At 39.1% G+C, this 16,222-nt stretch overlaps 1 protein-coding gene and 1 long non-coding RNA gene across 2 annotated transcripts; one reads left to right on the forward strand and one right to left on the reverse strand.

Annotated features, from left to right (window-relative positions):
• Positions 1-220: 220 nt before the first annotated feature.
• LOC126366628 (GPN-loop GTPase 1) lies at positions 221-16,219 on the forward strand. Its single transcript, XM_050009814.1, has 9 exons — positions 221-416; positions 758-883; positions 1,473-1,640; positions 13,112-13,308; positions 13,862-14,056; positions 15,141-15,193; positions 15,288-15,376; positions 15,747-15,890; positions 16,080-16,219. Exons 1-9 carry the CDS (start codon positions 350-352, stop codon positions 16,160-16,162), a joined length of 1,122 nt encoding a protein of 373 aa, XP_049865771.1. The 5' UTR covers positions 221-349; the 3' UTR covers positions 16,163-16,219.
• LOC126366682 (uncharacterized) lies at positions 11,778-13,031 on the reverse strand. The gene is made up of 3 exons (XR_007566377.1): positions 12,285-13,031; positions 11,963-12,141; positions 11,778-11,867 (listed from the first exon to the last, which is right to left on the reverse strand). It is a non-coding gene; the product is annotated as an uncharacterized LOC126366682 (long non-coding RNA).
• Positions 16,220-16,222: the final 3 nt, after the last annotated feature.

Consider the following 16,222-nt stretch of genomic DNA (forward strand, 5'->3'; position numbering starts at 1 on the left):
ACCACGAGACTTGAAGGAAATTAAGGTTAGTCGCTTATACAATGGTCGGTTGGTCCTTCAAAAAAGAAATCAAAATCAAATCAAGTTACTTTATTGCACAGAACTAAATTCCAACAGTCAGACAACACATCATGAATACATGATACATGAGTTGAGTTAGAAAATATCTAACTGCGTAAACGTCTGAGCAACTGTCAAATCAATTAGCTGTCAGCTGTCATCAATCTTGGAAGTTGCATGTATTTCATGTTCCTTCGCGACTTCGCGTTTCACTGGAAAAATTGATTAGAATTTTAATTAAAGATTGATTCATCTCATAAGTAATTGTAATTGATAAACAGCTTTCATAATGACCGAGTCGCAACCAGCAGCAATGGATGAAGATTCAAAAACACCAGTGTGTTTAATAATTTTAGGTTAGGACTGCTTGTAAACAGTCAAATTCTTACGTTACTATTGGTTTCTTGGTTGTGAAAAAGTGTATATAATGGAATTTCACCCATTACCCTAATAAAATTTTAATAATTCGGCTGCCATAGTAATTTCACTCGAAAATTCAGCTATGTCCATTGGTTAAACAATTACAGTGAATATTTTTTTCTAAGTGTGGGACCCCATTTGCGACACCGTAACTGGAATTTCAGTTCAACTACGAATCAGGGAAAAAATTGATTATGGTTTGCCTAGAGAGATGTATGTTTTAATCGCAAGCAGAAAACATACATACATAATTTTAAAAATGTGCCTATTGTATAAGGTATGGCTGGTGCGGGGAAGACATCTTTCACACGGCGTCTGGCTGGCAAGGTTGTGGACGGGAGCAGGCCTTACCTTGTAAACTTGGACCCTGCATGCCGAGAGGTCCCATACCCTGCTAATATAGGTGAGTCAGACAGTTGCCTGTTCACTGTATTGTGGAAATTGTTAACATTCTGTGGTAGGTGTTTTCATTATTATGCTTAAAATTTGATATGTTGTAAGTGGACTAGGAGTGAACTAAAATATAAAACACATTTAATTGTTTTACCAGGCATATTGTAAAATATGACAGCAAGATTGAGTCCCTCCTTTCTAACATGACAGACATTGTGTCAATAGTGGCTACAAGTTCTTTGATTAGGTACTTGTGATTACAAGTGGAAGTTTATGTATGTATCGGTTAATAGGTATACTATCTGAAAGTGTAATAGAGTAGATTTGAATTTATGTATATTATTTTTTTTAAATAATTTGGTTATATTTATAATTTTAAAATACAATTTTTGGCCTGGTTACAAAGACCTTTAGGCCAAAAAAAAATACACAAAGGTTATCCACTATAGGTTTTGTCGTTTTTTATTTTATTTATTTATAAATTTTTTGGACTTGATAGGTATTTGCATTTTTTGCCTAATGAGAGGTGACTGTTAGTGGCATGTTCATAAGCCATTATTTTATATTTTAACATTTGAATGTTTTCCTTAATGTTACAGACATAAGAGATACAGTGAACTATAAAGAAGTTATGAAGCAGTATGGTTTAGGACCTAATGGAGGCATAGTGACTGCTCTAAACCTGTTCAGTACAAAGTTTGGACAAGTGGTGAACCTTATTGAAAAGGCTGGCAAGAAACACAAGTACTGCATTATTGACACTCCAGGTTTGTGGTTTATTTCTAAAAATAATGAAAGTGAAAAAAAAGAGAGCCTATATTATTTAAAAAAAAATTGCCATACCAATATTTCTTCCTACTTTAATTATATTGTTACATGTTCATGCACTTTCTTATAACAAATCTGCTCATAGGAAACAGAAAAAAAGATACTGGGGGCCTACCGGCTAATTCGCCGAACTTCGGCGACTTGAAAACGATTCAGATAAATCGAAGTTCGGCGTTTGGTACCGGGTAATTTCCGATGTTCATCGCAATCTGGATGAAAATCAATCCATAGATTATAATAGACGTATTAGTGGGGTGCATGATTGAACGAATGACTTTTGGTCTTGCGTTTCGTTGAGACGTTTGGTAAACATTTAATATTTTATATCATTATGAAATTAAAAAATACAGACTGTAGTGAGTGGGGTCCTTTATAGCCAAGTCGAGCCGGTCGGCGAGTGGAAAGTAAACAGCCGGGATGTGAAGAAACAGTTTATTGTGCGGTTCGTCGCGTACAACTGTCCCTTTGTATGCTAGTCCTAGGCAGAAGCTGGCACACGGCGGAAGCAGTATTGAGAACCACGAGCAGTTTTATCCTGGTTATAGTAGTTACCGGAGCAAGCTACTATAGTAGAAGTAAAACTACTGAGGTAGGTATTAGAATACAATTGGAATATATGAGGTTTATCTTATTGGATCGGCAAAAACATCTCGTTACCGCGTTCTAAAATACCACTAGCGCCATCTCTTGAGGACTCGGGGTACTAATCGCATTTTACTTTTGTTTGTTGTTTTTTTTTTATTTGCTACAACCTCCCCCTCAGTTTCTGAAGTAGTCACGACGATGAAACTGGAAAATTTAATGTTTCTGTTTGCGTGGTCGTCCTCTCTTCCTAAGCGGCTGTACAGGAGCTGGCAATGGTTGTACGCTTCCAGTGCTCTTGTATGGTTGCAACGCAGAGGTATGGTACGTGCCGATCACAAAAGAAGGATCATCTGTGTTGGCAAGTTTATAGGAAGCAGGCCCGCTTTGTTCCACTATAAGGTATGGTCCATCTCGTCGAGGTGTGAATTTCGCACTGTAGCCTTTAGAAGCTCTGCTTATTGGGTGAACATTTGCTAAGACCAGATCCCCTGTTTGGTATTGCGGACTGCTTCTACGACTCTTATCAAAATATTCCTTTCGAGCTTCTTCCTTCATTTCTTGTACCTCTCTTGCTTTCTTCATAGTGTCAGCCATATTCAACAGCTTAGGAGTGATTTCAGCGATGAAGTTTTCAGAGAGAACGATTTGACGAAAATCATGCAGTATGTCATCTATAGTCCTGAGTTCTCTACCAAACGTCAGGTATGCAGGAGTTTGTCCAAGGGAGGAACATACAGCGGTGTTCATAGCAAAGCGGATGCTCGGGAGCTTCTCTGGCCAGTTACTGTGTTGGCTTTCCACTAGGATACCGAGCTGCGTCTTCAAATCTCTATTCCGTCTTTCTACTGGATTGGCCTGGGGGTGGTAGACAGGAGTGAAGTTGTGTTTGATTCCTAAACAAAAGCACATCTTTTGCATTACAGCACTAATGAACTGCGTTCCATTATCGCTTGTGATACGTCTTGGTACACCAAATCGGAGTATAATCTCTTTGATCAGAGTCTCGGCACAAGTCTCTGCTGTAGCGTTTGGCAATGCAAATAATTCCACCCATCGAGTTGCATTATCTTGCACAATCATTATCCAAGTCTTCCCATCTGATGAGCTTGGAAGTGGACCGAAGAGATCAGTGGATATTGTCTCGAATCTCTTATTCATGGTCGTTGTTTGTAGCAAACCCGCCGGCTTGAGGTTACTGGGTTTGTAGCGTTGGCAAGCTAAACAATTATGCACATACGCTTCTATGAATTTGCGCATTCCTCTCCAAAAGTATCGCTTCGAAATTCGGGCATGGGTTTTCTCGGCACCATAGTGTCCAGCCATCGGGTCATCATGGTAGGCGGCTAGTATATTCGCCCATTCATGCTCAGGTACAACTAGCTGAGCTTCTTCTGAGTCGGAGTCAGGTGCTAGACGATATAGGAGTCCGTTGTCGAGTAAGTAACCTTTATTACACCAGTACGTAGCGTCCTCATTATTCCCTTTTTCCAGTGCTTCCACGATTCGGGCTATGGACACGTCTTTTAGCTGCTCTGTGCGGATCTCACTAGGGCTTCGGGTAGGCATATCAACAGAGACTGCACAGGTACCACATTCTGCTCTATTTTCTTCTGTGCATGGTGGGCGTGAAAGCGTGTCTGCTACGACATTCGTACGGCCAGGTTTATACTGTATGCCAATGTCATATGCTTGCAGCTGTAGTGCCCATCTGGCTAGTTTACCGGTGGGTGGGTTTCCTCAAAAGGTAGTTACCAACAGTCAATCATTCAAGTTCAGTGACTGGGCTACCGTAGGCATTCGCAAAAGTAGAAATACTCTTTATTCTTTATATGAGGAAAAAACGTATACACACACTGATAGTTTTAAAAGCTACGTCAAAAAATATTCTAAAATATTTCGAAAAGTGTGTTATACAGCCAAACAGATGCATATTAGTAGTAAAATAAAGACCGCGGATAATAAAATAAAGGCAGTTTGGCAAGTAATAAATAGCGAAACAAAGGCTTCGAAACCGCGTGAATTAGAATATAATATAGAATCGAGCACTGGGTTAGTTAAACAAGATAAAGATGTAGCTGAAGTTTTTGATAAATTCTTTACGAACATCCCTGTAAAAACTACAGAATCTCTCAGGTCCTCTCCTGTTCAAGCTGATATATTGTTGAAAAGTAATGTTACTGCTTGCACTGAATTATTTGATTTTAAACGCGTTGATCCGAGTAGTATTGTTAAAGTATTCAAACAGCTGAAACTTAAAACCTCGAAAGATTTATGGGGATTGTCTGTAAAATTGATGAGCTCTGTTATTGATATCTTAGCACCATATCTAGCTTACATTTTTAATATGAGTGTTGAAAATAGCACTTTTCCAAATTTAATGAAAATCAGTAAAGTTATACCTCTTTTTAAATCGGGCACAAAATCAGACCCCACGAATTATAGACCGGTTTCTATTCTACCAGTACTTAGTAAAATTTTCGAGAAAATTATTCTCGACCAACTGCTATGTCATTTTAATTTAAATAACTTACTTCACAGCCAGCAGTTTGGTTTTACTAAGGGTCGGTCTACAACAGACGCGAGTGTCACATTTGCTCGACACATTTTCGATGCTTGGGAGAAGTCGCAGAATGCCATAGGAGTATTCTGTGACTTGTCTAAGGCATTCGACTGCGTGGATCACGAGACCTTGCTTTTGAAATTGAGGCACTATGGATTAAATAATGGAGCTCTCAGTTTGTTAAATTCATATCTAGGTGATAGGATACAAAAGGTACAAATCAATAGTACGACTTCTTCGGGCTCTCATGTTCAAATGGGAGTTCCTCAAGGATCCATTTTGGGGCCGTTCCTTTTTTTAGTGTACATAAATGATTTACCTTATGTAGTACAGAACCAAGCTGACATTGTACTGTTCGCGGATGATACTTCTCTTATATTTAAAATCGATAGAAAGTTAGAGGAACTTGACGAAGCAAACAGCGCTGTGTCGCAGGTTCTAAGCTGGTTTACAGTAAATAACCTAGTTCTAAATGCTAAGAAAACGAAGTGTATTAAATTTGTTCTACCAAACGTAAAGAAAGTAAATAATAACATTAAAATTAACGACGAGAAACTAGATTTTGTTGAACACACCGTTTTCTTAGGAATTACTGTAGATTCAAAACTTCAATGGGGCCCACATATTGTATCACTAGCGGGCAAGCTAAGTTCAGCAGCATATGCCGTCAGAAGAATCCGACAACTCACAGATGTACCCACTGCTAGACTTGTCTACTTCAGCTACTTCCACAGCATAATGTCTTACGGTATTTTATTGTGGGGTCGAGCCGCTGATGTAGAAACTATTTTCATTATTCAAAAAAGGGCAGTTCGAGCTATTTATAATCTGCGTTGTCGGGACTCTTTAAGGGAGCTGTTTAAAGAAATAAATATACTGACGGTCGCAAGTCAATATATTTATGAAAACATTATGTATGTGCGTAAAAATGTATCTCTCCTTCCGAGAAACTGTGAAAGGCATACTTACAATACAAGGAATAAAAATAAAATTGTTGTTCAAAATTCTAGATTAAGTAAATTAAATTCATCTTTTTTGGGGTTATGTATACGTTTTTACAATAAAATACCAGATAATATTTTAAATTTGTCAGAAAATAAATTTAAAGCTCACGTGAAGCTTACTTTATGTAAAAAAGCTTATTATAAGATTAATGACTACCTAAATGATAAAAATGTCTGGTATTGAATGTGTTCCTCTAGTTATTAAATAACTTGTAATGTATATCCTCATTGGTTTTTAAAAGATGTGTTGCTGTTGCAGTTTCTTGTCATTTCTTCTCCTCAGCCATAACACCTTGCGAAATGACGTAAATTCAAAAATGTTACATTGACCTTCAACAAGTTTATCCATGATAATTACGTTGAATAAATGATTCTGATTCTGATTCTGATTCTGATTCTGGTGATTTTAGGGACATAAGCCACCTCAGAGCTTGATGATCTGTGATTACTACGACTGGCACTCCTTCAATGTAACCTCTGAACTTTGTAACGGCCCACACAACCGCTAGAGCTTCTCTTTCTGTCGTTGAATAATTTCTTTCAGCGGCGGTCAGAAGGCGACTCGCATACTCAACGGGGTGTTCGTCTTCTCCCTCCCCCTGGATTAGAACTGCTCCCAAAGCGTAGCTGCTGGCGTCAGTTTTAATAATAAAAGGCTTAGTCTCATCCGCCTGACGCAGAATGGGTGCAGTCGTGAGACGATGTTTGAGTTCATCATAAGCCTTCTGCTGCTCTAAAGTCCATGTCCAAACGGCGCCCTTCTTAGTGAGTTTGGTGAGAGGTTCTGCAATTGCAGAGAAGTTACAGATGAAGCGTCGGTACCAGGAGCATGTTTGCAAAAAGGTGAGTAGGTGACGCAGGTTATTAGGCACTGGGAGACTAGCTATGGCAGCTGTTTTTTCTGAGTCAACCTTTAGGCCAAATGGTGTAATGTAGTGACCCAGATATTTTATAGTCGAACTACAAAATCTACATTTCTTCAAGTTCGCCGTGATGTTGTATTCTCGCATTTTTGTAAATATTTTCGACAGGTCTGCGAGGTGTGCATCGAAGGAGGTGGAGAACACAATCAGGTCATCCAGGTAAGCAAGGAGTTTGACGTCATTTAGGGTCACGCGGAATCGATCTATAAGCCTCTGGAAGGTCGCAGGTGCATTTCGCAAGCCAAAAGGCATCCGCTTGAACACGTATATCCCGAAAGGCGTGATGAAACCAGTCTTGTCTACATCTTCTTCTCTGACCTTAATTTGCCAGTAACCTGATTTTAGATCCAGACTTGACATAAATAGTGTTGGCTTCGCTTCGTGAAGGAGATCGTCAATCCTCGGAATAGGGTAAGTATCGGCCACTGTGATTGAATTTAGTCGACGGTAGTCAACACAGACTCTGATTTCTCCATTCTTTTTGGGCACGAGTACCACCGGGGCTGCCCATGGTGTAATGCGGGGTTCGATTATTCCATCTTGTACCATTTCGTTGATTTGCTTACGTAAAATCTCTCTGCGGGGTGGAGATAACCGATACGGTGGAACTGAGATAGGGCCTTTGTCGGTTGTATTGATGATGTGTTCCACATGCTTTGCAGGTTCGCCATTGGGAATAAACACGTCTTCAAAGGACGTAAGTAAACATTTTAGATGTTCCTGTTGGTCAATACTCAACGTGTCATTTGGTGGTAGCTGTATGTCCAAAGCATTTATGCCTACATCAGTGCGATGGTCTGTAGTAGCTGCAAACAGGGTTCTTGAGCGTGGTGACAAGTCTACATCCAATCTTTGTGCATTCTGCTTGGCATCTTCAAACATGTAGTCCAGCATGGGCGAGTAACCATCGAATAACATTTTTATTCGTTTCGCAGGGTGAGGTTGATTCGGTATCAAAGAATATGGTCTTGCTTCTTCAACAGTATCCTCTGGTAGATTTGCATCTCCTATTGTCTCCGGAATCGAGACGTCATCATGGTCAATATTTATCGGCGCAGGAGCAGTAGTAACTGGAGCACAAGCCGCATAAATCCCTCCAGCGTCTGTGGTTCCTCTCCTAGCTCCACCTGCAGTGCGAGTGTTGAATATGACAAAGTCCTCAGTAAACAACTCGTTCACATCGTCAGGGTCGTCAATAAAGTACCAAGTGAACTGTGGTACGTTCAGGACCATCATGGCCTGGGTTATAAACCCTATTCCCAGAAGCGTTTTGTTGTCCTTACATTCGGGTAGTACCATGAAGCTGGTTTGGAACACTCTTCGGTTCACTTCGACATCCACATCAACGACGTGAACGGTACGTTTCTTTGTGATACCATCCGCCAATGTCAGGTTAACATGTTCCGATCTAAATCTGTGCCCCTCTGCCAATAGACGACGATACAGTGAGTAAGACGCTACGTTAGTCTTAGCGCATGTATCTATATATGGGTAGCCTTTAATACCGCCAATCACAGCTGGTATAACTGGTCGAGGCTTGGTTTCAATGTGGACACTAAGAGCGCAAAATCCAACTTCTTCTTCTTTGATCGGTTTAGAGGCTTTGGCTGAGCAATTAGGACAGTTGGTACGTACAACGCCTGGTGTACCGCATCCGTAGCACGAAAACTTAGGTTGCGATGGTGATGGTGCTTGAGTTTGTGCCTGGTGAGATGTAGGATGAGTAGTGTCGTTTACTACCTTCTTCAGTCTCTTGCGACACTCTTCAATAGTATGACCTGGATTCTTGCAGAACTGACATCGTATCTTTGTAGGTTTGCGAGAAATATTAGGTGGATTAGTGCTATATGTAGACTTCTTCTCTCTCGAGACTTTCTCAATATTGTACGCCGACTCGATCAATTGATCGTAAGTATTAAAAGAATTACGCGGTGCTTTGTCTCTAATGTCCAGGCGGAGCAAGTGGTAGATCATATTCAACTGCTGGTGTTCAGGATGCTTGGGCTCAGGTAGCAAAGAAAACAACGACTTTTTCTTATCAAGGAAGGATTCAGTAGGCTCGTTGGCTCCTTGTTTGATGGTGTATAGATCTTCATAGATACTTTGGGCATTCATCATGGGTGCGAATTTATTCTTCAGCTGTATCTCAAATTCGGAGACAGTTTTTATATCCCCTTTGACGCCTCGCCACCAGAGTCCAGCTTCTTTGTGTAAGACCAGTGGTAAGCCCTTCAGAAAATCGTCGTCACTGATACCCTCAAGGTCCTTAAAAAGTAGAAGTGCAGAGAAAAATGCATCAACGGCTTCAGCTTGCTTTTCGCCATAGAAATGCACCTTGCAATCAGCCATGTTGCCTTTCTTCTTCCCATAAGTGAACGCGTTAATTAGCTCACGTTGCTGCTGCTGGTTGTGCTGTAGCAGTTCTCGGAATTGGTCTTGTGATAAAGCCATCTTCCGTCGAGGTGTCTGTACAGTAGTGGTGGTCTGTCTTCCTGATCTCGTGATGTATTGGGGCTGACTAGGCTTGCCCGCGTTGGTCGCCAGTGTAGTGAGTGGGGTCCTTTATAGCCAAGTCGAGCCGGTCGGCGAGTGGAAAGTAAACAGCCGGGATGTGAAGAAACAGTTTATTGTGCGGTTCGTCGCGTACAACTGTCCCTTTGTATGCTAGTCCTAGGCAGAAGCTGGCACACGGCGGAAGCAGTATTGAGAACCACGAGCAGTTTTATCCTGGTTATAGTAGTTACCGGAGCAAGCTACTATAGTAGAAGTAAAACTACTGAGGTAGGTATTAGAATACAATTGGAATATATGAGGTTTATCTTATTGGATCGGCAAAAACATCTCGTTACCGCGTTCTAAAATACCACTAGCGCCATCTCTTGAGGACTCGGGGTACTAATCGCATTTTACTTTTGTTTGTTGTTTTTTTTTTATTTGCTACAAGACTAATTTTGTATGTTATTTTTATTAATTGATAATATTTTTAGTTAATCACTTTGTAAAGTCTTACAAATGTTTAAAACAAAAGGAAAATGCAATGACGGATTTCTCTTTTGCAACTGAAGTAATGAAACGCAAAAAAAAAAAGAAAAATGACGTTATGTTATATCAGCTGTACTTGAATTCGCGCGCGCCGAATGCAAACAGTTTTATCTTCTCAGAATTTATACAATAACGAAAGAAATGTAAGTAAATTATTAATCTAGTAGTAGTAAGAAACAAGTCAAAAAAGAATAGTCACATAATGAACCTATTCATTGTTCAACAACTTAAATAGTTTATTGGAAACTTGTAATGTATCTATTTGTTTTTCTAGATCACCGACTAGATCTAGAGAGTCGGAGGCTAGACATGGAGGAGCGACTTGTTTCAGCAGTCGACAAGCTGGCTGGCTACAGCTGCTGAAGCTAATACCAAGGCCGCGGATATGCAAACAGAGTTGCTTCGGCTGCTGCTGGAGAAAGTTAGGTGAAGACCAATATAAGGTAATTTACTCAAACTTATTAAAAAATGTATGGAATTGGAGCAAGTAGGAGAAGTTTATAAGGATCACGACACTTGGTGGTCTGTCCTTATTGCCTACCCCGCCAGGGATGTAGCATGTTATATACCCAAATTTACCTCCTTGATCAGCATATTTTACTCCATACTATAGCAAGAATAAAGGCCAAAAATGAATATCCTTATATCTTTGTATGTGCTACTTTATTACATTCCAAAATATTTTCTTTACATTGTATTTCATTCCATTAGAATCGGCTAGTGTTCCTAAACTTTTAATTCATGAAAGACCACTTTACAAAATTTCTGCCTTGCCGGGATCACCCAAATAAATAAAGTAATAACTAAAGGATTATAACTAGTCTATAAAGACTATTACTAATGTACACGATAGACGTCATAAAAACTTTGTCATATTGTGACTGTTTATATTTTGCATGTATTTTATATGAATTAATGGATTTAATTATTACAGGTTTAAGAATAGCAGCATGACGATTCTCAAGAACGAAGACACTAGAGAAACTAAGTTAAAATACATAAGTAAAAACATATGTATTCAATAAGCTTGTATGTAAATATTTAAGCTAAAGTATAAGTACTCCATTTATGTTATTTAAGTGAAGTTGTATGATCCTGAAACATATATTTAATTTAAATACTTAAGTTTGGTCATGTTATTTAAGTGAGTTTGTCTAGGGGTAACATTAAAGTACATTAAAGACAAAGCAACTAGATATCATTTTACCAAGAACTATATTGTGATTCAAAAATAATATAGCATCACGCTTCTATTCCCGAAGGGGTAAGCAGAGGTGTATTGTATATGTATACACCCACTCCTTGCCAACTACTATGTAATAAAAAGATTTGTATAGGTGTATTGATGAAGATGTTGGATGCAATTAACTTATATTTCCATATTATAGTAAGAATTGGGAACAATATTATATTTGTAGTATGTTCTAATTGATTACATTTCTTCGATCCACCCGCAGGGCTTTTTTGACTATACTATTACATATTACAAATAGTCTAGTCAAATAAGGCCCTGCAAGCTTGTATTTATACAAAATAAATGGAATTATTTGTTACAAGTTAAATATAGACAGATAAACTACTTTATTAAGCACAATGGACACAAGATTAGAGAAATGTATCTACTTGAGAGATAGATTGGTTAATGAGAGGGGAGCAATGAAACAAATTATGTAATAACACAAAATAAATAAATCTGCATAATGAAAATAGTTTATTTGATGCCAATAAAGAAAGGTTTGTTTAGATGTTGTATTATTGAATAACAATCTGCCACTTTTGATTACACCACACTGACTTTATAATTTACATTTCAAGGACCACATGAGTCCACTTAACCTCTCATCTGCCGGAATGCGGATCTCGACCAGACACAATGTAAAATCTATTGTGTCTGGTATCTCGGCAGATGAGAGGTTAATGAACTTAAACATATTAAAATTAAGGAGATGTTCCTTTTCCCTTCTCAAAGTGCTGTTGTTCCAAATATGGTTATCTTGGCTAGCAGTCTAGCACTAACACTCCCATAGTAATGCACATATCTCCATCACAAACCTGAAAATCAAAATATTTTTAGTGACTTAAACATATGTAGTTAGTTAAAGGCATGATTCTTACCAACATAACATGCAATGAATGGTAATACTTACTATTGAAGAAGGCCTCTTCCCACTCGTGAGGTTGGATAATGGCAATGTGTGTGCCGTGGATGCATCCAAGTACTCCAAGAAATCCAAATTTGTCATTGAAACCTCTGGAGACTTCTACTCTGTCCGAGGAAACTTGATATATTATCTCACGATGGCAGGCTGATTGAGGGCATTTGTCACTGTAATATATAACATACAGATATTATATTGGATTCATGTAATGTTGTAGTATAACTTTAATTATCAAAATATAAGGTAATATTTCGCAATGTATATCTAATATAGTAACCTAGGCCATAACCATAATATAGTAAACACCTACCTTAAAGTCGGTTGCACAGTTGTAGAGCATTGGACCTCCTTCAGATATGGTCCTAAGTCATGATACAAAGTCCGAAATGCATCTTTTGATAATCTAAAATTATCAATGTAGCTACTCTCTGAAACAAAACAAAATAGATAAGTATGAAATGATCAAAAATCGCTTCTAGTAAGTTCAGCAACTTTTCCTCTGTAAACATTGAGCCACTTGTCAGAAATAATGTTATAAATAGATGTACCTGTGAGAAGTATATACTGGCTTTTCTCTCGAAGTATCCTGCAATCGATTTGCTCAAGATTCTGAAGACATTTTCTTCCGCAGCAGCCCACAATACGACTATCTCCATAACACTGTATTTAGGTATTTAAACACGAAAATCCACGCCGATATCAATTTTATATTGATTAAGATGTTTCTAAAATGTGTCGCCCACCGTAAATAGTTCCTAATATTGTTGAAAAACAGTGAAAATAAGAAATTAAAATTGATCACGGTTACTGAAAAGTGCCCGGCTTCAACTGACACTTCCAATGGGAATCGGCTTCAGACGCCGAACTTCGATTTTTTACGCGGTACCGATCTAAGTATCAAAAGTACTGAAATCATTCGTTCAATCGGCTTGCCGAACTTCATGTGACGTCACGAATCGGGGATCGCCATCTTGGCTGCTTACGCGGTACGACAGGATCAAATCGATGTTCGATTTGCTCCAATCTGAATCGGCTTCGTCTTAGCCGGTAGCCCCCCTGATTGCAGATATAAACAGGAAAAAAAAAATTACGTGCTAGGTTTACTGTCACTGACTATGGTTTACCTTACTTTTACAGGTCAAATAGAAGTGTTCACATGGTCAGCATCAGGTACCATAGTGTCGGAAACCCTGGCATCCTCACGTCCCACCGTAGTGGTGTATGTGATGGATGCAGTACGGAGTGTATCACCGGTCACATTCATGTCTAATATGTTGTACGCCTGCTCTATACTGTACAAGACGCGGCTGCCTTTCATTGTTGTTATGAATAAGGTAAGTTTGGCAGAAAGTTATATTTTTTTTATGTTTGCTCTGGAACCCTAAAATCGGTAATCCACCAAATGGCAAAAAAAGAACCCTTATAGATTCGTCATGTCTGTCTGTCCGTCTGATGTCACAGCCACTTTCTTCTTTTTGAAACTGTCGCACGCAGTGCACGTTAGCTGGTGTAGTGTAGTGATGAGGAGAATGGATGCTGAAGAGAAACGAACCTCGAGGTTGACCACTGTTTATTTAAATTAAGGCACAGAAAGCAATTAACACGACGCGCGATCGTACAAGAAGGAAAGTAATGTTGCTATTTTATAAATTAAAATAGTGAAAAATAAAATACTGTAAAATATTAAAAAAATGATTTGTTACGGCTCATCATCATCACTGATTTAAGAGCCACGCTCTTGTCGGTGTAGCATTCTCCACGTTACATTTTTAGGGAAAAATAGGGCAGTGGTTTATCTCTTGTCTTCCGCCCCGCAGTACTCTCTCTGACACGGCACTCTGTGTCTGGTGTTACGGCTACAAGTTACTAATAAAAAACTTCCTATAGACAGACGTAGTAGACAACTCATACGCAGTGGAATGGATGCGCGACTTCGAGGCGTTTCAGGACGCTCTAGACGCGGACGGTGACGGCGAAGGCGGTAACACATACATCGGCAATTTAACGCGGTCCATGGCCCTAGCGTTGGACTCCTTCTATCAGGGGCTCAAGTGCTGTGGAGTTAGCGCGCATACGGGACAGGTTTGTTTCCATTGCATACTTTGTTCTACCTTTTTTAATGTGTCAGTATAAAACCAAGCGGTTTATATCAGGCGGGCGGGCCCTTTCGTTGTATCTACAGCCACCATCACCAGCCCGTTAACGTCCCCGCTGCTGGGGCACGGGCCTTCTCTATGAATGGATAGGGAGATCGGGCCTTAAACCACCACGCGGGCCCAGTGCGGATTGGTGGTTATTAACGACTGCTAATGCAGCCGGGACCAACGGCTTAACGTGCCTTCCGAAACACGGAGGAGCTCGAGATGATTTTTTTTTTGTGGTCATCCATCCTATGACCGGCCTTTGCGAAAGTTGCTTAACTTCAACAATCGCAGGCCGAGCGCGTTTACCGCTGCGCCACAGAGCTCCTCCGAGTATCTACGGCCATTAGACTAAAACCAAGACCCACAGGGGCTGAGGTAAATCTTGCTCGGCACCCGATACGTGTTGGTGCGGGACGGAGAGTTACCGTTCTATACGTATTATTATTCTATACAGGGTGTTAGTGACATCGTAACGAAAACTTTGAGGGATGATTCAGGCCATAATTCTGAGTTGATATCAAGTGGAATTTTCCGTCGCAAAAGTATGGAACGGAAAATAATTTAAATAAGCTCTAAAATTTTCATGACTTCTTCGACAGGAAATTCCACTTTATATCGACTCAGAATCATGGTCTGAATCATCCCCTTCAGTATTCGTTACAGTGTCACTAACACCCATACCTATTTGTATGGCTACTGTATGTACTTGTATGGGGTGTAAGTGACATCGTAACGAATACTGAGAGGGATGATTCAGCTGATTATTCTGAGTTAATATCAAGTGCAATTTTCCATCGCAAAAGTATATGTAGAATAGAAAATAATTTAAAAAAACTAAAAAAAATAACATGAATTTTGCGACAGAAATTTCCACTTGATATTAACTCAGAATCATGGTCTGAATCATCCCTCTGAGTATTCGTTACGATGTCACTAACACCCTGTATACTGTGCCACAGTCTTAAATTTAAGTGTATTAAGTATGTTTTGGAATTTAATTGTCTTCTGGATCTTTCTTGCAGGGCTTAGATGAATTCTTCAAATTGGTAGACGAAGCGGCCGAAGAGTACGAAAGGTTAGTAAATTACATTGTCAAATGCACTTGTGATTTCAATATAATTACGAAAAACAAAAAAAAAGTATTTATTTTAATGTTTAAAATATTACAGGGAATATCGTGCTGATTGGAAAAAAATGCGGGAAGAGAAACTAAAGGAGCAGAAAAGAAAAGACGAAGAATTAAAAACAGAAAAATCTGGTACGTAATTATTGTTTAACCTCGTAACACCCGGTTTTTCAGAACAATAGCTTTGTTTTGTTTTTTATGTGTCTTATTGTAGGTTTGCCGCAAATGTCATTAAGTACTTGGCCGCCGTACATAATTTTAGACAACAGGCCTGAGGCCTGAGGGTGCCCAGTTGGGCAAATACACTAACATTGCTCGGCCATTCCATACTAAAATCCCGTTCTTACCTTGTGTCACCTAAAGCCTAAGTGTGTACACAAAGTAAGAACAAGATTAAAAAAAAAGCCTAAGTGTGAGCGAGATAGATAGTCCGCTCTCTCACTTCTACTTACGGACATTATTTTTCCTTCGAATAAAACCAATTTTCACGTCGATATTTCAGAACCTCAAGACACAGTGATAGAGAAGAAGAGTTTGATAGATGAAGTGGTGGGAGGGAGGGAGATCAGCGACATGTACCTGAAGCATCCTGGCAACGACAGCTCTAGTGATGACGAAGGCACTGAGGATACGCAGCCGGAACCTGGTTAGACTCATATATTTTAACAATATAGGTTGTTAGTGACACCGTGACCATTGCCGTAACAAAACTTAAAAAAAATTAAAACTAACAGAATTTATTCTCATGAACTAAATACAAAACTGTATTTATAAATGTTGTATTGAGTGAATAAATAAGAAATTGTATTATTGATAGATAAACATAATTTTTCAGATGATAAACCGGAAGATGTGGCTGCTTTCCAGGAATTCATAAAGAAACATATAAAGCCAAATAATACTGGCAATAAAACGTAGCTTTATAATATGTTTATCACACTTTGTAAATATTCTTTATAATTTAAAAAAATAAAAGAC

The sequence above is a fragment of the Pectinophora gossypiella genome, chromosome 5 (assembly GCF_024362695.1).
Source record: "Pectinophora gossypiella chromosome 5, ilPecGoss1.1, whole genome shotgun sequence".
In the NCBI taxonomy this organism is placed as follows: Eukaryota; Metazoa; Arthropoda; class Insecta; order Lepidoptera; family Gelechiidae; genus Pectinophora; species Pectinophora gossypiella.

Excerpts from the sequence above, each read along its gene's own strand:
- LOC126366628 (XM_050009814.1), top strand. The coding sequence starts at position 350 with ATGACCGAGTCGCAACCAGCAGCAATGGATGAAGATTCAAAAACACCA. Across the intron at positions 417-757 it reads AGTGTGTTTAATAATTTTAG|GTATGGCTGGTGCGGGGAAG; the intron begins GTTAGGACTGCT and ends CTATTGTATAAG. Across the intron at positions 1,641-13,111 it reads CTGCATTATTGACACTCCAG|GTCAAATAGAAGTGTTCACA; the intron begins GTTTGTGGTTTA and ends TTACTTTTACAG.